Source organism: Chelonoidis abingdonii, chromosome 3 (genome assembly GCF_003597395.2).
Source record: "Chelonoidis abingdonii isolate Lonesome George chromosome 3, CheloAbing_2.0, whole genome shotgun sequence".
Classification (NCBI taxonomy): domain Eukaryota; kingdom Metazoa; phylum Chordata; order Testudines; family Testudinidae; genus Chelonoidis; species Chelonoidis abingdonii.
Window position 1 is genome coordinate 70948047 of NC_133771.1, and position 25387 is coordinate 70973433.

Below are 25387 nucleotides of genomic sequence, written 5' to 3' on the forward strand. Positions count from 1 at the left end.
AGATCTCATATGTATCCGATCCAGGACACTTCATAGCCAGAACTTCCTGCAGCAATAAGGCTTGCAGCCTGTTCTGGGGCTCCTTGATCACGCTGAGGGTAAATGTGCTGCAGACAGACCACCATGAGGGAAAGCGACCCTCTCTGACACATGCCAAGCATCTACTACGGGCATCCTGATCCTGGGAAAATGGCTGGACAAGAGATGCACCTACCTTTTGAAGCCAGGTCTCTTAGGTTATGTCTATACTGCATTTTAAAAAACAGGGCAGCGAGTATAAGAGTCTGGGCTGGCACTACAGCACTAAAATCAGCAATGCAGACACTGCAGCTTGGACTGGAGCTCGGACTCTGAAACCCACTCCCCCATCCTGAACTTCAGAGCCTGAGCGTCTACACAGCTGTTTTTAGTGCTGTGAGCTCAAGTCTGTAGACCGGGGCACTGAGACTCACAGCTGTGGGTTTTAAAATCAATCTGACACAGAATCAGTAGTGAGAATTGAAGATATATCTACTACCTATGCTAAGAATGAAACCTTTTTTCTTTAAATAAGTTTACCACTAAAACTAATAATGAAAACTACACTAAAAGTAAAACTATACTAAACAAGGGCACTAAATTGTTCTTGCGTGAAGGCTCCAGATCCAACTGGATTCAGAGAGGCTAAAATCTATCTGCCGCAGCATTTGGAAGGAACTGAGGCAGCAGAGGATGCCACTCCCCCTTTTATGACCTCATCCCCAGAATGTTCAGGAAGGAAAAGGGAAGGAATAGCAGGGGTGCACAAGTGCTCTGACAAGCACTGCTGTGAGCAGGTTCCACCTCTTGGGCTGCACCAGCTACCACACCCCATAAGTTGGAATATGCATCTGAAGAAGTAGTGTCACAGAGAAAAATACTGTGAAGGTATCTGGAACACAAGACGACAAGGGTTAATTTGGGGAGCTTATTTATTTTGCTGGCTTAACACAATATAGGAAGATGGAACTTATACTACTGCAAAACACTCAAAGGCCACGTAAAATTGTTCAGTATTTCACGCATCCCCAAATATGTATTTCTTAGTATCCAGTGAGAATTTAACTGGAGTGGGGGAATACTGAATTTTGTTTGGTCTTTTTGTACAGTAGACGTTTAAATAAATAATTAATAATGTAATATATGTTAGCACATTATAAAAAGGTTTTCTGATTCACCAGTTCTTCAGTTTCCTCTCAGGCAGTAGGAAGGGAAAACTCTGCTTTAAAAAAATATTTATCATAGCCAAGAGCTATATCACTTATTGGCTCTATGGGAATGCTTATGCATTGGCTTTCTAGCCCAGAGTTGAACCTCTGACCTCTGCAAATCATGTAAAATTCTTCTGTGGATATCATAAGCATAAATAATTAGACCACTAGCACAAGTAAATGAACGTCCATTCTTTTAAACCATTGACTTTATTAAAATACTTAATACATAGTTTGCAGAGGAACGTACTGACATTTTCTGAGAACTCCATTGAAAGCAAAACATAACTGGACATGTACTATTTAACAAACAACAACTTAGAGGATGAGTTCATACTCTATATCCTAAGAGCAGACAGTTGAGTTTTTCTCAGGTTTTTTGGCACAGGCTCCTCCTTGCCCCCTTGACTCCTATCTCAGAATATCCAGTAGCAGAGAGCAGGGTCTCATACATCAAACAAACAGCTGGTCCAAGTGGAATTCCATTGTTTTCATCTGCTTCTTCACTCAACTCTTCCCTTCCCAGTACCTTTCATTGTTTTTTAAAAACTTTGTCCAGAAAACCTAAGATGATTAGCCTCTTTCAAAGGCCGCAGAGCTGCAGTGCAGGAAGAACTTCAAGTCAAATCTGAGCAGAGATCTCCCAAACCATCAGATCATCTCTCAATGTCTTTACAATTCCTTCAATATACCAATTTTAAAAATTGAGTGGAAAAAAAAAGTAATGTCAAAATATGCAAAAGGCAACAGTGGAATGCACGTCGAGGGCAGGCTACAATGCACTAAAGAAAATGACAAATTATAAACTTAAAATTCTGTTGAAATAAAAAGGTGGAGGGTGGGAAAGAGAAGAGAGGAAATAATCTGGATAAATATTTAAAACAAAAAGATCTTTTTCCATATCTCGTTCTCAGTTAAAAGGTTGCAATTACCATAGACATTTAAACACCACTAGAGACAGTTGATAAAATATATGTCATGACTTAACTCAATGGTAGGGCTGTAAGTCTGGGGAAAAATACAACAAAAACTATGTGGAAAAGAAATGGACTGTGTGTTTCCATGAAGGGTGAACTGAGGTTGCATAGGTTTCCACATGAAATTTATAAGGTTGTTTTGGGGAGATAATTTTTCAGCCTTGCATAGGATGATATATCTGTTATAAAGATAATACAAGGGAACTATGTATGATTGAAACATGAGCTTTGATAAACACACTTTTTCCTCAAGTTTCACTGCGGCAAAAAAAGCAACTTTTTAAACCTCTTCAATGCCCTAACACATATATGGAGTATCCCAGGAAAGAGACATTAGGATTACCATGTGAATGACACAGTGTATATTTATACACGTTGAAACAATTGGAGGAGCACCTCCCAAAACATAGCCCTAAAATTTCCATATAGAAAAAAATACTGCATGAGTTAACTTTATTTACAAACATTAAAACTCATTTAAATATAAACTATTTTGGATCATTATATCAAATGAAATTATGTTAGTTAACCAGACTGTTGAATGAATGGATCACTCATATTTATGTTTATACTTGTTTATCAATAACTGAATAGTCAAACACCAGCTTATTAACTGTGCAGAAAACTTTTAAAACTGCATTTTTATAATTACTTTTGTTTCTAGTTAGTTCAAACTCAGAGCAATGCCTCCATATGTCCATTAGAATGCAGCTTTTCCATCTTAATTGAGTGAACAACTTCCAATTATACTGCAGCAAGGGCCACTAGGATATTTGTTTCATCATTGGGTATAACAGAAATAAAGTCAACTGATTAGAATACTGCCACAGGACAACTGACTGCTGCTTTGAAAATTAATGTCTTGGTATTTAGCTTGTTAATTTTCACCAATAAATGTCTTGCCTTTGGTCTGCTTTTATCTAAAATCAGGAAACCTTTTCCTGTGACAGGGCTCTATTCCATTGGCATTACCTTCTCATCAAAGATGTTGTCTGGCATTTCTTTTGCCATTTTGCACCTGGATCTAAGACAACATCATTAGTACTGGGTATTACTCTTGCATATCACAGTGAGGTGTACCTTTACATATTATTTATAATGGCTTCACTGTGAAGAACTAAACCCTGTGTTAGAAACTGCCTCAAAACAGAGACCTTAATACTAAGGATTTCATGTGTGTTCCTTATCTACAGATAAACTTAAAATGCAGAGCTAAAATTGACCCACCAGACATTAGGTGTGTGACTTCAAATAATGAAACAAAAACAAAAACAAAACCAACCCCCGCCACGACCACCCAGCACATTTCCTTTAGAAAGGATGCTATTTACAACAATAAAGATTCAGTTCTTTAATATTTTAACAAAAAACCCAGCTGATTTTAAAATTAGTAAACCTAATAAGGTTTTTGTAAACCAATACAGTACACAAACAACATTGCTGTTTGTTCTTGAACATGAGTCTCAGAAACATAGGAACACTAAGATAAATTATATTAAGCATGACAAATCTGAACTAATTAAATAATAAGAAAGAAAAAGAAACACCACTATATTTGAAACACAGATTCTAAAAAGTACAGTGTTCCAATGTTTTCTCACAGTTCCAGATTGCTAACATTATAAATTAAAGGTGAAAGATATCCATGTACAAACAAGGCAGCTTTCCACTGATTCTATACTGTTCTTGTCTAAACCTTTGGATATTTCAATCTTCAAATCCCACAAAGTAAGGCTGAATTTGCCAGTTACAAAAAGAATGTTGGTTCATGATGTGGCATTTGAAAAAAATGCATCTAGATATTTACAGGATGCATAGAATGACTTTTTTGCAAATGTTTTTTAATTCACGCACATTTTCATTTCGCCTTCTGCAGATTTGTAAACAACATGCTATTTATTCAGACTGTGGTCTTAGGTTATGGTGCGTGGTCTTTTGGGAGGAGGTGGGGGCATGAGTTCAGCGTCAGGATCCAGGTGATGTTTTTGCATCTGTCCTTGAGAAGCTGCTGTACACCTACCAATGAACTCAAACAACATTTCCTTTGTGACTGGATTTTGGATGCTATTACATACAGCTGGGAACAAAGAACACATTTTGACGTTATTAAACTGATCGGCTGCATGCAACACTCAAACAATTTGATCCAGTATTTGCAAAATAAATGACGGTATTTGGCACAAATGTTCAGCTTTGAACACACATTCTATAGAACTTTTGTGTTAGGGATGAAATTACTCTACTTTGCTCACACACAGCTGAGGACTACAGAGAATAAAGAACTGCTGTCCCAACAGGCACCAGTCTAGCCTTCTAGTCAAAAGAATAAATCTTTGTCAAAAAGTAAAATTAAATTCAATATAAATGTCAGGAATTAGCACATTACTTAGGCAAGTAGTAGCAACAAAGCTCTTGTGCAATGTGTCTTCTGGCTCTGAAGCTCTACCTAAGTCGATACCGGTAGGAATACATGATTTTATCCATTTTGACAGACTTGGAACTGAAATGGTTAAGTCTTTGGATTTTTCATCAAATATCAAACAATTTAGACAATTTATGAAAAGGCTTGATTCTGAATTGAGTATCTTTTTATCATTTTGACTATGCAACCTGGTCTCGTCTGATGAAATATGGGACTTAGGAAAATAGGCTAGAAGGAAGATATATTGATCTAAGGTGGAATTCCATGACTAGCTGGGACAAAAATATAAGATAAGGGCTGTAAAAAATTTTGAAAGATAGTATGAGGAAGATCAGCTATACTACAGAGGCAGTTTCATGAGGAAGAATAATTGTTACTCTTTTGAGCCCCAACATCCATTAAATAAAATGAGTAAACTTATCTCCCTCAACTGATATAAAGTAAAATCATCTTCATGACTAGCTATTAAAAATATGGTCTCATGGGCCATTGAAGATATTCTTTTCATATCACTGTAATTCTGGACGCATGCACAATCTGAATGTAACATTAATAAAACCCACCCTAATAGCAATAGTTTTATAATTAAACACATTTTTGGTGTAAAGATGCTTTTTAAAAATTTCTTCTGTATGCATCAGCTTTAGTCCATTTAAACACAGTATTATAATGAAAAGTAGCTAGCCTTGCCAAAAACAATTACAAAAATAAGAAAGTTATCGCCCCAGCAAGCTTGTGCTGGTAAATTTGTAAGACCATTTTTAAAGGCTGACCAGGACTAATGGGACAAAAAGGCAAAAAATCACTAGTTGTAAAAAAAAAAAAAAAAAACAAACTTTTTTCAACTGGAAAAATCTAAAAAGAAGGAAGTTCAAAAAGGGAAAGAAGTAGCACATAGACATTTTATTTTAGCTTTACTATTTCTTTCCAGCTTTTTTCAAATGTGGAAAAAAGTGGGTCTCACCTCCTCATCACAGACCTTTTCCAATGGGGAAAAGTTAAGAAAGGAGGAGGGGAGGGAACCTATCAAAACTCCCAAAACAACTTTTTGCAACAACTGAACCAAAAACGCAATTTTTCCTCACAGATTTTTTTATTTAATTGTAAAAAATGATTTCCCATGAGAAATTTCATTTTTTTACAACCCCCTCCCCATTTATTTATTTATTTGGTGAGAAAACTCTTCAGAATTTTTTTTCCAGCCAGCTCTAGCAGAGGGGAAGAAGACGAAAGCTGTGCATGCTGGGAGTGGAGAAAGGAAGAGGAAAAGTTGCTGTGGCTTGGAAGTAGGGGAGGGGGCTGGGGCAGGCCAAAGGAATAAAGGTTGCTGAAGCAACTAGGAGGAAATGCTGGTGTTGATGGGGAAAAACTTTAGGAGGTGGTAGAGTGGTACCTCTTCTTTAGCGGCCCATCCCTCTCTCCCTTTTGCTGGTGCAAGGGCTGCAGGAGACGCACAAAGCTGCTATGGTGGTGGAACTGTTGGAATTCTGAGGTGTCTCCAAAAGGGCACCAGCAGTCCTACTATCACTTGATCAAATGGCTAATTTCAATTGGCTCATCCAAACAATTTAATTTCACTAGATTATCAGAAATTTATATGGGTGGATTAATTTTAAAGAAAAACTAGCAATATACATATACCTCCTGGCAAGCTTAGTAGTTCTGAATACCATGCTTAAGTTTATGATACCACCACAAAATGCCAGTTCAGTATGATTATTGTTACTCATATTATTCCAACATATCTTTATTTAAACTCATTCATTCCACCTGAAAGAAAATTGCTTTTTTGCATTTTCAGAGGATTCTTTTTTTTATTGTCCATAAGAGAATCTGAAGGCATCACAATCCTATATGGGCAACTTTTTTTCATAGCTTTCATTTGCTTTACTCTCTATTGTTTGTAATACTATTTTAGGAGCTTGAAATTACATTTTCTCCTACTAATTTTGTCTTCCATCTGGCAAACAATGATCTTGAATAGAGCTGAAATTATCATGGCTTTTTTTGTTTAACAAATTCAACTTATGTAGCATGTTGACGTGCCAAAGTATCTTTCTTTGTGCATCAGCACAAGTCAACATAGCACCAGTGCTTGTCAGTTAACTGTGTTGTAGAGCTAAGGCAACATATTTTGGGGGGCCTCACTTAAATGCAGGCCTTTAGCATATATTTGACTAAATAAGGTCCCAATTCTGTGAAGAACTCACACACATTTACTTCACACACAACGGGGGAAATCATGGCCTCAGTGAAGTAACTGGTATGTCTATACTGCAATTAAAAGCCCATGACTGTCCCGTGTCAGCTGACTTCGGCTCGTGGGGCTTGGATTAAGGGGCTGTTTACCTGCAGTGTAGATGTCTGGGTATAGGCTGGAGATTGAACTCTGGGATTCTCTCACCTTGCGAGACTCCAGATCCCGGGCTCTAGATGAGCTCAAACATCTACACTGCAATTAAACATTCCCTTAACCTGAGCCAGCTGGCACATAACAAATGGGAGCACAGCTTATTTCATTTTATTCAGTGAGTAAGTCCCATTAAAACCATTGGGATTACTCACCGTGTATAAAGTTTAAGCACATACATAAGTCTTTGCAAGATCAGGACCTAACGTTATACTGGAAAAAACACAGACTGCTAAACTAGATATTGAGACTACAGACCATTTTCCCTCATTAAATTAGAACAATGTTAAGGCAGATGAAATTCTGGGACTAAATTTTCTGCCAGAGTCCATTTAACCAAGTTTACTGAAATGGTAAAAATGAAGTTATTCTACTCACCTAGGGCGGTGTTGTAAGCATTTGGAAAGCTTTTGTCTATTCTCTGCCTCATGAAGACCCAGCTGTTGTTCTCAAATTTGCACTCTATAATCTTATTGTCATACTGTTTCAGTTCTCTTGTCACCTGTTTTAAAAAAAAGTTCAAGATAAATGCATTTTATTTAATCAGTTTAAAGGCATTGTTCCTTCAGCTTGTGATAGATAATGGAAGGCCAAATGTTGCCCTAAAATTCATCAGGAACAGTTCTTCATCCTACACCTAAAGTTAAGCTTAGCTGAATATCTTAACATCTCCAATGTACACATGCTCAGCAACTTGACATTTTAAAAATACTTTTGAAATCTGTTGTCAATATATGGCAACTATGCTAAAACATCAGCTACTCTAGTAAAAAAAATAAAAAAAAATCAACCAGTAGAAATGTCCCAAATGCAAATAGGTTTCCATGGGGATGAACTGCTTCCTGTATAAGTGCTACTGCCAGCCTAAGTGTATAAAATGCATTATCTGTGTTTCCATCAACCTGCTTTGTTAAAAGTCTCAAAGCCAAACATTAGGTTTCAATACCAGAATTAGCTTATAAAAATCATTTCACTCTTTAAATTTTTAGAGATTATTTTCTTTTAAAATTAAAGTAAATTCTAAGTCCAAAAATTACATGGGTTTTTAAATCATACATGTTCTAAATATCCTTCAGGCCTCTTTTCTCTATTCATTCATAGATTTGTCGGCAAGCAGCTGATATTGTGAGTTATTTGTCTTTCTATTAGCTGCTGCTGAGTGATTTGGAGATTTTTAGTTCATGTGTACTATACTTCCTGTTTATTTTGGCTACTTCATCCTATGCATCTTAACCTATGATAAAATGCAAAAATCCCAAGTAACCATGGCAACTTGAGAACTTTAGCTAATGCTTTAGCAACTATTTCCCAACATACTTCAGTTTGCTCCAAAAAGCCTCTTTGTACGTATGAATCTATTTAACTGTTAGTTTTATGTTTAGCTCTGTTACTGATTTCACATCAAATGCTAGTCAAGGTAATGTCACAACTGTGATGCAGTCTTTTATGAGTAATTACTTTTCCTGACACTAAAGAGGATTGGTTATTTCATTAGCAGAAATTTGCATTTCTACTGTCTATCCACTTACCAGTGCTGACACAGGAATTTACTACTGTTCAGGGATACAGACTTTGAAGAAGGCCAGGAAAGTCTTTGGAACAATTAGTTGGGTGTGGAGTGAATACTCTCAAACATATTTTGGACTAATTTCTAGATAAAGGCAATTAATCTGCCAATATGAGCCTCAAACCTTGGTGGATTACCCCACTTGTGAAATAGGACAGGTCTAACCTTCCAGTTGCTAAAAATGCAACCATCACATTTTGTTCAGCATTTATTCTGAACATTACTATTAATTTCAGGCAAGAGAGCTCTGGGATTTTACTTGTCAAGTAAAAGTGACACTATGAGACAATTCACCTAACCTGCTTAATTTAGGCCAGTCAAGTCAAGAGACTAACATAAAAAAGTCAGTTTTTTCCATCAGTTTTTTTATCATAAATTCATGTATTTCTTTTTTAAAAAGAAGTAATTCTTCTGTTCGCTACAGATATTTTTAAAAGCCATTTAACCGCTACAATGCGCTTTGTGACTGTTGGCAGTCGCATGGCTTAGGGGAGACATCTCCTATCCTGTTTGCAAGATTAACTCATCCCCTAATTTGCCTGTCTTTCCCTTTTTAGCACATTTCCTTGTACGATATCTTAGTTCACTATACATGTGTTAAAGGCTATATTCCAACCAGATGTTCAAGTAACACAGACTCACTTAACATTTATGTTTCATTAGGTGTGTTCAGGAAAACGTAACATCCTTTTCTAGTCTACTGTGGATGTTTAAATACAGGAAGAAACTTTTGGCTGTGTAATGATTTGGAAAGTATATTACTTTGACAATAGCTGCCAAGGGAAAAAAATATTTATATGTCCTTTTTTCCTGATGAAGCAGGAAAATGCTGTTAGAAGAATCACCTGCTAGAGGCAGAGAGATATTCAACTCTAGCCAGTGACTTTCACTAACTAGCAATCTCAGTAAGCCTTTGTCATATAGTTTATCATTCTTCTAGTGTTCAGAGGCTCAGAATAGCAATAAATTATGTGGTTGCTCTATGTGACTGTGGCAATTAAGCAGTATTATTAACTCTCTGTATGCTTGCTTGGCCACTCATTAGCAATCTGGAAGATGGATCTTTCCAGAAAATGCAAACACCTGCCAATGCACTGAGCTAAATGCTTTCAGAAAACTGCTGATCATAGTCTTCACAAGTTATAGCAATTATCTTACCAAATAAGGAACATAGCAGTTACCATTCCCCAATTAAATGACCTTGGTCTTGTAAAAGCACCTGTCTTAATGTGTAGGCACATTTTCTTTTAGAACATTTTATCAAGAGTACAGAAAGTACTCTGAGCACAATATACACGTTCAGCATTAACAATGTTGAAAACACCGGCGTACCACAATCATTGTAGGCTTCTCAATATGCATGTGTTTGGAGAGGATTGAAAAGGTCACAGAACAATTCCTTAGTAATCACTGTAAACAAGCTTTGTTGCAAATATGTCACAGTTCAGGGAAACTGCACCTGTGTTTCCCCTCAGCCATCCAGCTCTCAGCTTCCAGCTCCCCAGCTGTTGCCTCTCTTGGGTGGGGAGACCTACCTCTCACTCCCTTTTGACTAGAGTATGTCAAGGCTGCAGTTCCCTGTCTTTACTGTGTATTTCCCAGCAAAGACAGTCTGCCTAAACAGATCTGCTTGCTTTTTCTTCAGAGAATAATAACAGAGTGATTTCTGCAGATATAAGGTACTTCAAAGTCCTCTCCAACCTATTTTATTCTTCAGGTACAAGCATTACAGAGAAAATATACTAAAAAACAACCTTTTTGCATGCTATGAAGCTTACCAGAGTTCACGCTAATATGGATTCTGGCAGGCCCAGTCCTCCCAACTCTATTTTAAGGATTGGGACCCTCCCTGGACTAAGGGTCCTGTGCATTTAAATCCAGACTTTTCATTCCAAAACCCTTTCTTTGCCTCTCTGCCCCTGGGAATCCAGTCTGACCTAGTGTACGTGTATATCTCCAGGGAGAAGGCTTCAAAGGCGGATGACAGATGAAGTTCATTAGCCTCCGCACTACCTACTAGAGAAGATACATAAAATGCCACAATACCACATAAACAATTGCAATTTTAATACAAAATACCCCGAAAGACTGTTTTGGATATTGTCAACCTGCCACAATCACTACATGTATCACTCACAACCATTTCCTGAAGTGGTGATTAAGACTAAATGTGGTCTGGGTGCCACCAAAATGTAACTCATCCCTCACCAGAATCCCTTCTCCCTCACCAAGCTCTTTCCTAGCAGTTGGGAGTGAGAGATTAAATTTCCCTCCTAGTGAAAAACAGAATGACATATTACACATCCTGCCTCAGAGAAGTCTCTCTCCATTCTTCCTTCTTGGCTTTGTGTTCCTCCATCCTTCCCCCACTCCCACCTCTACATATTGTAGAGGAAATCTGAGAAACTCATCATTCCACTTCTTGAAAGCGAGTTTTGGCAGTTGTTTCTTCCAGTTTGTGCTGGATGGGACAAGACAGAAGATGTCTCAACTATGAGAGGACTTGGGGTTGAGTGCTGAACAATTTGCTCAGCAGCGAGATTCACTGTATGAGCTGCTAGTTCTCTTATCCCAGTGATGACAAATCTGTGGAACCAGAGCCAATTCTGACAATGCTTCCAAACCTGCTGCAGCCATACGGGTCTGCCAGATTATGGGGCCATCACACCCATTCTAGTGCAACTTGATGCCAACAAAGTCCTTCTTTGGGGGCGGGGGGATAATCAGTATGTTTCTCCCTCCATCCCAGCCCAAACTGGGACAGACTATACGCTCTCCTTCCCCAGTGAACAGAAAACCCCCATTCACTATTTTTGTAACTGTCCCCACAATCATAAACCTCAATTTATACATATTTCATAGTCCATATTCCAATGCAAAGTGAACTCACCTGGCACTATATATGGGTTGGGAATAGGTACGGGTATGGAGGACAGGTGATCACATACTGAATCTTGGTCCTGGCATATTGGTTCCCAATTGAATAGCTTTGCAGGGGACTCCAAATTTGTTTGAACTGGACCTGATTGGAACCCAGTGCTCAGTCGCCTCAGATTTGGAAGTTTCCATCAAACTAAGGACTCCATGGAGCCTCCCTTAATCAGACGTTTGTTCCCTAGAATATTTTCAGACAGCTAATGGAAATTTGTATCCCACAATACCACATGAATCAGTGTCATGGAGTAAATAGATTCCTTTAAAGTTTAGCAAATTTAAGGTAATCCTATTAGCTCATATGGAATAAAAAAGCTTAACTTTTTCCTTTCGTTATGATGAAAAGCTTCCCCACTACCTGCACTATCTACTGTAGTTCTTTAATACAGAACAGCGCTTCCCTTTACAAAAACAATAGCATCTAGCATTTATGTATTGCCTTTTGTGCAAATGGAACCTGAAGTAGGAAAGAAACTGAAATATCAACTACACATAATAATTACTTCCATCTATCACTGCAATGCAGCCATCTCTGAGGTGAAGTACACACAGCAACATTACACAGCAATTTAGGACGTGAAAAATAATGTATCCAACTGAAAATACAGAAGGTAAAACATTTAGGTAACCAGACAGCAATTATTTCTACTGCTCTGAACACTGCCATAGTATCTGTGATGACTACAAATGGTCAAAATTTCTGTTTTACATCTCATTCAAAAGAGCACCTGTAGCCACGCAGTGCCTCTTGGTACCATGCTAGAGCACAGATTCAGTAATGAGTCAGGGAGAATTTCACCTTACTGAATCACCACATCGTTCCCTATAATTGTTACATGGTGTCATCCAAATAGTAATCCAGCCCTGCTTAGTTTGTGAGATGAGGGGATCACTGCAAAATTGCTATTGTGTGTAATTTAGTTATTGAAAAATCATTGTTTATTTTATATTTTAAAGCAGTTAAGCAAATATTCAGACTTTTGATTAAAATGTAGAAGTTATGATTTTTTTTTAAATTACCAACATCTATTTTTTCCAGTTTTCTAATTTTTAGGGTTTTTTTTTTTGGTAAAACATGTAGATAAAATTTTACATCACAACAAGAAACACATGAAGTTAAATACTTCATTGAGTTCTGTGTTCAATGCAATTATGATAAATGATTTTTTAGGAAAACAATCTACTTTAAGGAGACACTGAGGCTGCCAAGAAAACATTTTAGAAATTCTATTTAGAAATACTTTTTTGTTCATATTTTGTCTCTGTACTTTTCCCCTCATTCTTCATTACCAAAAACATCTGCATAACTAAAAAAAACATTGTTTTTTCTGTTGCTTATTCCTTGCCTTAAGTCATCATCTTATTTGTGATATCCCAGTAGAAATGACTGTGATGTTAGAGACCGAAGATTATGATTTCCACAGAGGAATAAGCAGGAGCAGCAGCCGAATTCTTAACAAATAAAGGTTTTTTTATCATGTAATTTCTTTGTTTTATTTTTCTTATTCCATATTACTGACTATACAGGCAGAACAGTTAATAAATACGGTTTTCCAAGTTTTCGAAGAGGCATCTGCTTCTTTGTAAGAAAAAACATACACAATGTGAACACTATTGTTTTCCTATGTAAATGAACAAATAGACACGTTAATAATATTCACCCACAGTTCATTAGCTGAACTGCAGAAAAGCTGTCATATTTTGCCATATAGAGCCTGTCTTAGCACTTTTGGGTATGCCTGTGGAACAATCCCCTCCTCACTGCAAATATAAGTGATTCTTCTCCACCCAGATCACACTACTTTGGACAAAGTGAGAAAGATAGCTCTTTAGCATACGTCCAAAATTAACTGAATAACTCTCTGAAGGAGAGTGTGAGAACCTTCAGGTCATCCCCAGACTCCTGCTTCAGGAGAAATGGAGCCCAGCAGCTAGTGCTGGGGTCAGGGTATTCTTGAAACATTTAACCAAGTTTCAAGGGACAATTGTCCAAAGAATCTGAGAGATGCGAGCACTTCATTCACTGGAAGATTTTGGCTGTGTTCAGGCTTTGATGACAGCACAGGGGATGAAGTGGGAAATATGCAGACCAGCTTTTGCCTTTACAGTTGGTGACCCCTTCAGTGAGGCAGGGCAGAACTAATGCAGCCTCAAATCCTGGTTTCTTCACCACTACCAAACTTGATGTGGTGGTACCAACCCATTTTGGTGAACTATATCATTCAGATAGTGGGAGGAATATGAGAAAGTATTATCATGCATGATTTACATATAAGGAAACTCACATGGAACATTTAAGTAACCTGACAAAGGACACAAAGAGAGTCAGTAGCAGAGCTTGGATTGGAATCTGGGAGTCCCTTGCTCTACATCCTGTGCTTTGTCCTCTTGAATCTCCTGTCCCCTCATGCTATTGAACTATTCCTCCTTGTGGTCAGAGGTCATAAGGCTGCTTAAGCATAAGTTAGCTCAGCTGCAGGCAGCCAATTTGAAGGAAGCTTGCACTGGGCTTACTGCTCCATTAGCCACAAAATGATGGAGGCTCCTCCCCAAAATCAAAGAGATGTGTGATGATTTTCAAAGACATCAAAGTCTAGATCTGGGCAGCTGCAGGGAGTAAGTAGCAGACAATGAATAACCTATGATATCCAGGAGATATCAAATACAAATATTCAACCCTAGCAACTGGTGTAAATTTAAATAAGGCAGGGGCACTTGTAGTAGGAGACTTTGTGGGTCATAGGTTATAAACTCTAATGTCATAGGTTATAAACTATGGTAAATATAAAATGTCTGTGTCTTCTCTGAAAGTATATAATTTAGATTGTAAATACCATTTTAAAGAATATAGTTTTTCAAGTGAAATACCAAAATATACATGAATATAAAATAAGGTTTTTAAAATATACTCAAGCCCGTTCATACAATGAGCTTTTACTGCACCTAAAAGCGTCATAAACATTTCAGTTGATAAAAAAAATGAACCAGTTAAATAAAATATTACATATTTTCTGTTCACCAAAAAAAGTTTCATAATATAATGAAATCATATTTGAAATGCATGTTAAAAGGACCGTTTTCTCAAAAATAAAGATGTGCTAAATTGGTTACCACTGCTGTTATATTATTTTACTACAGTTACGAGAACTGATGGTGTGTAGTTTTAAGAAGCGTATTACACAATAAACAGCTGTCAGGTTGGGTAAAAGCAAATGAAGTTGAAATGTTTATTCAATAGTGAAGCTGTTTACTGATAATGACTACACATTATCTCTTGTTTATCGGAAATAAAATGAATGATCTGACACCTTTAAAGGAACATTAACAGGTTAAAATAATATTTTACATATATTCTGAAAATCTTTGTTTTACTATATACAGCATGGCCAACACCAAGAATTGAAAAATCCTGAGTCATGCCCCTCAAAATCATGAAATTTTTAAAAACAATAAATTCAGGGTTATTTTCTTAGTCTTTATTTCTAAGTCATAAGATTAAAAACATGCTCTTCTTCACAACCATGAGTGCTAGAAACTATTTTTTAATGAAAGTAGAGATTCTCACCTAATCACATTTCTCTAGGTGCTCGTGCTTTAAGAAAAACACCAAATATTGTGAGACTTGCAATAAAAATCACAAGAACTGGACTCACTTAGCATATGGTATTGTCCATTTCATCACCATTTTACCTTTATTTCCCATCTTCAAATATTGATTCAGCTTTCTGAGACTTAGGATGGGCTAGACACCGCCTGTCTTTCAGACTACCAGGAAATAACTGGAATAAAATCCCTTCCCTTTCTTTTGGTTGGTGGCATAAGCTTGGTGTTTCTTAGCCAGGAGGAAGTGCATTTCCTGTAGCAATCTGGAGAGTTTTCTGTAAACCAGATCTTATAGTACCTTCTGAACAATCAGGATCTATGTGTCTAAGGTGACAAAAGACCAAGGGTTGTAAAATACCAAAGAGGTCCCAGTAAACTACTGTTAATGGCAAAGCCAGCTAAATGATCTGGAACCTTTCAAAACCCCTTCTATTTCTGGTGCTTGTTGAAAGAGTGGTTAAGATCATTTGGTTTCTGGTGTTGTAAAGGTTGAGCACACTATATGTAAGGGGACCTCTTTTGAAGCTGGTCATTAACGCTAAAACTAGCTTGTGTGGTGGAGCCTTTTCCTTCTCTGACCTGAAGGCGGGATCCATCAAATGAATCACAGGTCCAAATGCACAGAGTGTGGCCTTTGTCTCTATTTTCCTCAGCAAATAAGACTGCCCCAAAAAGTTCTCTGTAGCGCAAGGGAAGAGCTTTTCAGAGACCCCTAGTGGAAATTATACCTGCAGCCAATCAGACCTACAGGCATCTATGCCTCCAATAGTTTCATCTGCATCAGAGGCCACCAGAACCTGATGCTGGGCTAAGTCCATGCTCTCACAGACTAGCTTCTCAAAGGCCTAGCGTCTCTCTTAATAAAATCAATCAATCAGGGTAGAGGCCTTCTTCCATATTGGCACCTTAACTTAAGATATGAAAGCCTGGTAGCTCACGATGGAAAGGTTTGAGGACGTAGACTGATGCACCCTTTGTCTGAATAATCCAAGCACCACAGTTCAGGGATCTAGACCACAGTATTCCAAGTAAGCTCATCTTCCCTGTAGCCATGGCCATCTCTGCCATGAAACTGTCACAGGACAGTAGAGGTCAGAGGCATCTCTGAGGGCATATTTTTTCTTGATCACTTTTGAGACTCGGAAGTAGTTGCATCATGGGGTCTGCCACATCTTCACCAGTGATTTAAACAGGGTGTAACAAAAAGGTAACCCTAACAGACTGGAGTTCCTAGTCCAGGCAGCTCTCAGTCATGATCCTTGTAGATTCCTGGACTGGTTTCATCTCAAAAGCAGGTGTCCTGGACAACTTCTGTAAAAATTTAAAAAGGTAAGATCCGCTACTGTGGAGCCATCACCTTGGTGTTCCTCCACTGTGGCATCAAAAGAGTTCTCTGATTATTCAGAGTTCAAAGAACAGTCCATATCACCCTGATCCTCAGCTTCCCCTGCTGCAAGTGGACAAAAGTGATTGGAGTGTTTGGAGGACAGTACTTATAGCTGGCATGAGATTGTGTGTAAAAGCTATGCTGTCAGGATATTTTACTCCCAGTAGGGTCACCCAAACTAGGCAGATCAAAGGAACCAGATGAAAAGCAGTCCACTAGTCCTCCAGGTTGGGGATTGAATGATACGCCAACAACTTATTATTGTCAAAAATGTAACATTTAGAAATACAAAGCAGCCATTCCAGAAACAGCATGTCAAATTAATGGACTCCGTCTTGGCAGAAATAACAAGTTTTGGAAAGCCAACAGGAAGCCAAGATTCTGAGAAGTTCTTTATTAAAAGTAAAACAAACTATGAAAGTGGATTTCTAGAATATTAGAATAATGGCTACAACAACAGAAGCTGTGCAGGGATGAAAAAAATGGATGAATATAATCTTAAAATCTTTGGAGTAAGTGAATAGTGATGGCCAAGAGCTAATAAAAAGATCGAAAAGTGAAAATAAGGTAATAAAATATTCAAGAAGGTAAGATGATTTTCACTCAGAGTGCCATTAATTATCACTTTCAAAGCAGAAAAAAAATCACTCAGACTGGGTTACCAATTATCAGAAAATTGCTCCAAACTAGATTTCAAACATGACAATTATCAATATTGTGCAGACAACCACCACAATTAGATCAAAAATCAATTCTACAATTGGCTACAAACTCTGGCAATTCTCTGACAGATATCTCCGTAATAATGGAGGGACTTCAATGACAAAGTTCGGGATGACAACAATGGAGGCAGAAAGCAATGCACAAATGGGCTTAGGTTCCCAAAATCGAAATGGTGAAAGACTGATAGAACGGTGCCACTAGCAGATTTCATAATTGGGTGGAACATTATTCCCACACAAAAATATCCAACAAGTAACTTGGAAATCCCCAGATGGAGTCACCAGGAACCAGAAAGACCATCTATATACTGCAGCTATTCTAAACTGTACTGAAGAACAGATTTCACACTCTAAAAGACTTAGATCCACCACAAAAGTCAACATGGACATGTTGTATGACAGAATCATAGATGCCTCATTAACTCTAGTTGGTATCCAGATAAGCACACCTAAAGTTTGGATAAGTGAGGATGTGTTAAACTGTGTGATAGAAAGGAAACAAGTCAAAGCAGACAGACTCCTCAAAAACTCCTCTAGAAGAAGCAGCAGGAAAAACTGTATAAAACAAAGGGGAATCAGACCTGGCAGAGCTAATCCCCAAATCACCCAGGAGGAGACGCCCTAGCAGTGACAATTTGGTGGAGAATGCAGGCAGGGCAGTCACCTCGATACAGGGGAGTGAGAGAAGCCATAGTAGTGATGTTCAGAAGGAAAGAGAATGCAGACGCTTAACGGAGAAGACCAATATACACTCTCAAGATGGACCTCAAGAGTTTTCACTTGTATTTATGGGAGATATAAAAAAAATCCATGAGGATCCAGGCACTACTTATGCAGGTCCTGCAGAATCAGAGGTAGTGGGAGGAACAATTAGATCTGCAAGCAGATTTAATGAAGCTGGCTGAACAGCAGCAATATTTGTTTAGGATCCCGTGAGAAGGAGGGAGCAGGGGCTGAAAAAGATGGGAGCAGAAAAAAATGCTCCAGGGCCACTGGAATGGGTTACCTAGGGAGGTGGTGGAATCTCCTTCCTCAGAGGTTTTTAAGGTCAGGCTTGACGAAGCCGTGGCTGGGATGATTTAGCTGGGGACTGGTCTTGCTTTGAGCAGGGGATGGGACCAGATGACCTCTTGAGGTCCCTCCCAACCCTGATATTCTATGATTTTATGAATGTTACACCTGTGGGCAGGCGGGATACTTAAAAAGGGACTGCCCCTATGTACATCAGGACAAGAAAGCTTACTCTGAAGCATCAGAGGGGTAGCTGTGTTAGTCTGGATCTGTAAAAGCAGCAAAGAATCCTGTGGCACCTTATAGACTAACAGACGTTTTGGAGCATGAGCTTTCTGACGAAGTGGGTATTCACCCACGAAAGCTCATGCTCCAAAAGGTCTGTTAGTCTATAAAGTGCCACAGGATTCTTTGCTGCTTTTACTCTGAAGCAAAAGATCTAGGAAAGCCCAAACAAGTCCCACCTGCTGAAAAAAAAGGTACTTGTTTTTCTCCTATGGGAGATGGGGACTTGTGAAGGTGCACTGCCCTCACAAGACAAGGGAAACTAGCCATGAAAAGGGCAACAGGTAAAGAAAGAAATGGAAGGAAGAACCAGAGGCCCATAGTGTGGGCACATAAGTTGTAGAGAAGGCCAAGGGTGCTGTGAAGATAGAGGATGAGGAGAAACTGGAGGGAACAAAGAGTCATCCAAAGACAAACTTCAAGGATTCGGGGACAAATACAGAGGGTAATCAGAATACAGTGGGAACTGAGACTCGGGGAGAGTCTGTGGAGCAAAGGCAAAAGCTACAAGGGAGGTTGGTAGCTGCTGAGTAAGCCTTGCAAATGGCTTCCCAAGAGTCAGAATTCCAGGAGGAAAGTTTCGAGACACCATGGAGGAGAAGAGTAGACTCCTTCTCATAGTGGGAGACCTGGAGCTGGAAAGGGATGGCCTGTGGTCCCAGTTCCAATAACTCTCAGGGAAAAGGCATCATACCCCTAAGGGTTACAGGGTTGAGGGGGAGGGTATGTAATGGGGTCCTACCCCACACCAGGTCTGCCTAGAGAGAAAAGGCCAATGACTCCTATGATAGGCTGCACTTGGAGAACAGTCAGGGCTGATAAGCTTTTAATTTATGATGAAATCCAGCTAGGCAAGGGCAGACTAAGCTGCTATAAAAACAGGAAGTAGAGAGCAAGAAGGGGGCTTCAGTGAGAAAGACTGCAGTCACTCTCTGTGCTTTAGAGAGGGAAAGGAGGAAACCAACTTGGATAGTAGAAACCCTAGAGATTCAGGCCCTGAAGGAAGGGTTTTCCCAGAAAGTGGTGGAATGGAAACATGAGGGAGAATAGGAAAAGGCTCAGGGAAATGGTAGCAAGATGGGATGTTGCAGACCCTGGCCGCTGATTAAAGGGTCCCTGAGTTGGAATCTGGAATAGTGGGTGTGCCCAAGTTCCCCTACCAGCCACTGGGGAAGTGGTACAGAGTGGGCAGTGGACAAGAAAACAGCCTGAGAAAGTCACTGAATGGGAGTTGGACCTTGGAATGGGGAAAACACACAGTTACCTAGCTGGAGGGCCAAGCCACAAAGAGGTAGCAACTGAGTCACAAAAAGAGACAGCACCCCGAGCTGCAGAGAGAGAGAGTGAGTGAGAGAGAGGCAGGCTGCAGCACAAACGAGAGACAGGAAAAGGATATCAGACTAGGTGGAGGTAATCCCAGAGCAGCCAGAAGGCAGCACCCTCATGGTGAGTGTACCCCAGGACACAAGATCAGACTTTAATAACAGGAAAAGAACAAAGAGTGATGGGCAGAGCACTTTTAAGAGGTGTTAAACAGATCAATATCACAAGAAACTTGACTTTTACAAAGACATTAAACACCCATAGCAGCACATTGTAACATTTCAAATGACAAAAAAATGAAATCCTGGGAAAGCTGAATATGAACTGCAAGTCCCCAGGAAAATGCTGGAAGCTGGTGATGATGAGACCATCACCACTGATAAAATCACTGAATTTTTTTAATAAAGTATGGAACCAGGAAAACCCTCCAGAACAACAGTTGGTATAACTGCATTGCTCCGGGGCATGGGTTTTTCACACCCGAGTGATGCAGTTATACCGATTTAAGCTGATAGTATAGACCTGACCTAAGAGAAGAGCAGGCTGGATTTCAACTTGGAAGTTGACGAGTGAATAGACTTTCAGCCTAAGAGTAATCATAGAAGAGAGTAATGAATGGCAAAAACTATTCATCATAGACCCAATTGATTTTAAGAAAGCATTTGACAGCTTTCACTGCAACTCAATCTGCAACAACTTGAAGTATTATGGTATGCCAGAAAAAATAATTAACATAATCACAAACCTTTATATCAAAGTACAGCTTGCACAGTTAATGTAAATGCAGACTTGAGCAAATAGTTTAACCTAGATACTGGTTTCAAACAAGGATCTAGCTTCTCGTCTCTCATTTGCCAATGACTTCATTATGAGGAAAAGTGTAAATAGATACATACAGGCAAAGCTCAAGCAAGCAAAGACTGAAAGACTGTCCAGCATCAAAAGCAAATTTTTGCAAAAGTATAATAACACGAATGTGCCGTCTCCCTTGCTTTTAGTTCTTCTTCCCTCTCCCCCTCTCCTTTTCTGTGTATCACAGGTGGGGCTGACTGCACTGTCTATTATTAAGACTGCCTGACACTTCCCATTATAAAGACCCTGTTTTCAGTTCCTTACAACTTTCCTACACTCAACCATTTGGGATGTAATTTTCCATACTGGATGTCTACCTCAGGCTGAATGTTTTGGGAAAATTTCAGCCAAAACAGTTCTGCTGCTTCCAAAAAGGAATCTAGGGAAAAATATCTTTTGCCAATATTAAAAAATTTTGGTGTCCTTTTCTTTGAGAAGATCCCTTGCTTTGGAGCAGGCATGTGAACTTTAGCAGAGGATTGCTTTCGTTCACAGATGTTCCTTTGCTGACCCTATGAAAATCTGCCCAAATTTGGCCAACTAATAAGCCTTTGAAAATATCCAGTTTTCACATGCCCATTAGCGAATAGCTAGGGGTTTGGAGCTAAATTCCTCAGATTCCATCCACAGTGAACCTGAGCAGGGCAATAACAACCTGGGCTGCTATGGGTTAGGGCCAGGCACTGGAACTGAAAGCAGGAAGCAACCCCCTTAATTTAGTCCCCTTGTGTGTATATGATACAGTAATTACGTAATCACATACTATTTTTTCCCACAGGATCCCTGCCTCAATCAGTGCACAGGATGGCCCTGCTATGAAAATAAGACCTGGTCTACACTAGAAAGTTAAGTCAGCTTAACTATGTTGGTCAGGGATGGAAATATCCACACCTGAGTGGTGTTATTAAGTCGACCTATTCCCTCAGTGCAGACAGTGCTATGTCAATGGAAGAATTCTTTCATTGACCTAGGTACCGCCTCTCAGGGAGGCGGATTATATATGCCAGTGGGAGAACCCCTCGTCAGCACAGGCAGATTCTACACTGAAGTTCTGCAATGCCACAGCTGTGCCACTGTAGCATTTTAAGTGTAGATATGCCCGTAATGAAAGACACTGTGGTGTGTAGAATCCCTGCCTCCTTTGTTGTAGATGGAAGGTGTGCGGTGAATGAAACGGGATTGAAAGAAGAGAAAGGATGGTCACAGTCTCATGGCTGAGACAACTGAATGCTGCCCAGGGGAACTCGATTCTATTTCCACCTGTGCAACCAAGTTCCTATGTAATGTTAGTCAAGTCACTTAAGCCAAACTTTTCACAGAGGGTCACTAATTGTGTGTTCCTGACTTGAGACACTAGGGTCTGATTTACGCAAGTGCTAAGCACTCACAGCTGCAACTTCAGACAATGGACACCGTGCTTGAACATAAGAAGTGCTATGAAATGCTAAGTACTCTGAAAAATTCGGTCTCAGACATTTCAGATTGGGCACCCAGAATTAGTGCAAACTTCTGACCTTAACTTCTCAATGCCTGGGATCCCCTTCTGTAAAATGAACATAATACCACCCAGCCACCCCCACCACACTGGGTGTTGTGAAAGTAAAGTCATTAATGTTTGTGAAGCACTTGGATACTATAGTGATGAGTACCACAAAAAAGCCCACGAGGAAATTAATAATTTTATCTTCAGAGTAGGTTGTAAACAGTGTTCAGTAAATAAAGCATGGAACCACATACCAAATAATGAGAAAACAAAATATTTAGTAGCCACTCATTAAGGGAGCACCGTTCATTCTGCATACTGAATGAAGCAGGGGTCCCATGGAAAAATAGTGTGTGGTCGTGTAATTAAATTGTATCAGAATGGACAAGAGGGCCGTACTGAGGTTCCACAGGCAACCTTAATTCTGGCCTTTCCGAGCTTCTGTGTATTTGATTTATCAACCTTAATAATGTTCCTTTAAAGTATTTTGTGTGTATGTAATATACATATATTTTCTTCTGTGTCCTATCCCAGGGCATCCTCTTCTCATCTTTCCTGTATCTCTGAGTTATTGATTTTTTATGATTCTGGTTTTATCTTCATTGCATTTCTCCCTTGCACATTTTGTAAAGGGCCTATGAGACTACACAATTATCTGACTCCTACTTATCTGCAGTAATACTACCTTTGCTGTATGTACACATAGAAGAGCATCCCTGTACCAGTGCTTGCAGCATGATCTAGGTCACTCTCTGTGCAGTCTAAAGAAAAAAATGGCTTCCACAGGTCAACTAACCTTTTCCTTTACTGAATCAGGCCCCAATTCTGCAAACACTTATCCATGTAACTTTATGCATGCAAATAGTCCCATGGAAACTATTCCCTTGCATATGTGTTTTCAAGACTGGGGCCTTAGACTCCATCTGTCCATCACTCAGCTGAATTCTAAAACCTTCCCTGAAATTATAGCGCTCCTCTCGAAAAAAGTACATATCAGTTCTCACAGGCGATCAAAAGAAGTTGAAATCAGAATCCGAAGTAGAGAATAATTACAAGAGAATCTTTTAAGATCCATCCTTTACTTATTAATATGCAGCTTTCAAATGCTATCCATTTTGAATCATATTCTTTTTCTTCTGTTTAGCTCCTAAACAGCTAGTTTTACATGCTTAAAGGTTTTTTCTCTCCCCCTTTAAATCAAAATTCAACGAAGAAAACAATTATGTTAATACGGCTAGGAAATTTGTTTGCTTTGTTAAATTGAGCTTCAAAAGCATTTCAATTGAACATACATTTGTGATTGCAAGTAATGCCTATTCTTATATCCATTCAAAATGTTTACTTTATTACAGCTTATTATAAATGTGCTGTCTAAAATGCTGCAGCATGACTGTTCAATTTCAAACCATAATTTTATGATAATCATATGTAACATATTCATGTGTCAACCCTGCTGACTAACAAAACCTCAGACTGGTTTGTTAGCAGCTCTGCTTTCCACATGGCTCAAATTTTCCTGTCTCAGAACATTATTAAATAAAATTAAGAAAGATTTGATCATTTTATTTTATCTAATACACTGTGCTAGACTAGAAAGCAAAATGTAATGTCAGAAGCTGAATTATGATATATTTACATTATTTGGTGTTGGCACCTAAGAAATATGTAAACTATTAAAAACATGTCATGCAAGTGCTATTAGGAAAGTGGAGGAAGGGAGGGAGATTTGTAAGTGGCATTATGTTTTTTTAAATATTATTGCTTGCATGCATCAGGGCTCTGGCACGCGCTCTCTTCTCTCTCATCCAAGACCCAAATTATATTTTTATGAGGTAAATTATCTTTTAATCTCATATATTTTAAAATGTTTTGCCATTTTTGCCAATGGATAGTTACAAAATGCCATTTTGTTTTTTCCTAAACATTTCAGAACTAGCTCTCACTTGCTGATGTGCTTGGTACAAAATATGAAAAGGTTTTTTAAAAAAGACACTTCTTTCACAGCAAAATTAAGATTTCATAATCTTATAAAAACAATTTTTCCTTAAATACACCATGCCCATTCACTAGAAGGAATAGCATCAATGAAGGTTCCCAGGAACCTCAGATTTTAACCAGAGAGGGTTAACTCAGCACTGTTAATTCTGGATTGTATTTAGAGTCTTGCAATATTAGGTATTTCCAAGTTCCAGTTCTTGGAATTTTAGGATTACACTGGAACCTCAATTTTCATTTAAAAAAAAAAAAAAGTTTTTAGCCCTTGTGATTGTGGCTGACAGTTTGACAACGTGAACCCTAAAGGCTCAATCAGAAGACAAATAAAAAGAAACCAGTCTTCGTTTATTTGATTTTTTCAGACCTAATCCTTGATTTTTAAGCACTTGGCCCTGGTTATACTGCCAACTGAACCCTCCATTCTTTTAATAAAAGTAAATAATCTGAGTTTCAGGTTGCTGCTGGGACCACTTATGTGAGGGAGTTTGTAAATGCCATATTGAAATACAGAGCTAGGATTGCCAATTTTGGTTGGATGTATTCCTGGAGATTTCATCACATGACATAATCTTTAATGAAAGATTAATCTTTAATTCCTGGATACTCCAGGCCAAACCTGGCAGGTTGGCAACCCTACAAAGAGCAAAACCTAAAAAACAAACGAAAGTGCTCCCTGTGGCCATCATATTAGAAACTGGAACAAAATGTGGCTGTGATCTCTGGATGGCATATTAGGGTCACTCTGCAATTTTTATTGCATTTGTCAGCATTCTGGAAATTCTGAGTGCTTGTCTACACATTAACTGCTGTAGTTGTGTCTCTGTAACGCTTCAGTGAAGACCCTACTTACACTAACAGGAGGGGTGCTGCTGTCAGTGGAGGTACTCCACCTCCCCGACAAGGGGTAATTAGGTTGACCGGATAATTCTCCAACTGATCTAGCACTGTCTACATCAGGAGTTAGGTCAGTTAACCGTGTCGCTCAAGGATGTGGATTTTTCAGTCTCCTGAAGAACATGCTTATATCGACCTAATTTCCTAATGTAGACCAGGCCTGAGTTTTCATTTTAAAGGAAGTTTTTATCTTTTTCCATTGCCAAAACAGCCATCACGATATAAACAGATGAGTTACTGCTCTATTAACATAAGGCTCAAAAACTGTCTTCAGCCAAAACAACGGTAGTAGA

At 38.8% G+C, this 25387-nt stretch overlaps 1 protein-coding gene across 3 annotated transcripts in view; it reads right to left on the reverse strand.

Annotated features, from left to right (window-relative positions):
• Positions 1–1420: 1420 nt before the first annotated feature.
• The window catches only part of RNGTT (RNA guanylyltransferase and 5'-phosphatase), a 416253-nt gene continuing 392286 nt past the window's right edge, over positions 1421–25387 (reverse strand). For all 3 annotated transcript variants that reach the window (XM_075063842.1, XM_075063841.1, XM_075063840.1), the window contains 2 exons: positions 7417–7540; positions 1421–4283 (listed from right to left, as the gene is read on the reverse strand). In XM_075063842.1, coding sequence (XP_074919943.1) covers positions 4120–4283; positions 7417–7540 — 288 coding nt within the window. In that variant the 3' untranslated portion in view covers positions 1421–4119. The remainder of the gene's footprint in view (positions 4284–7416; positions 7541–25387) is intronic.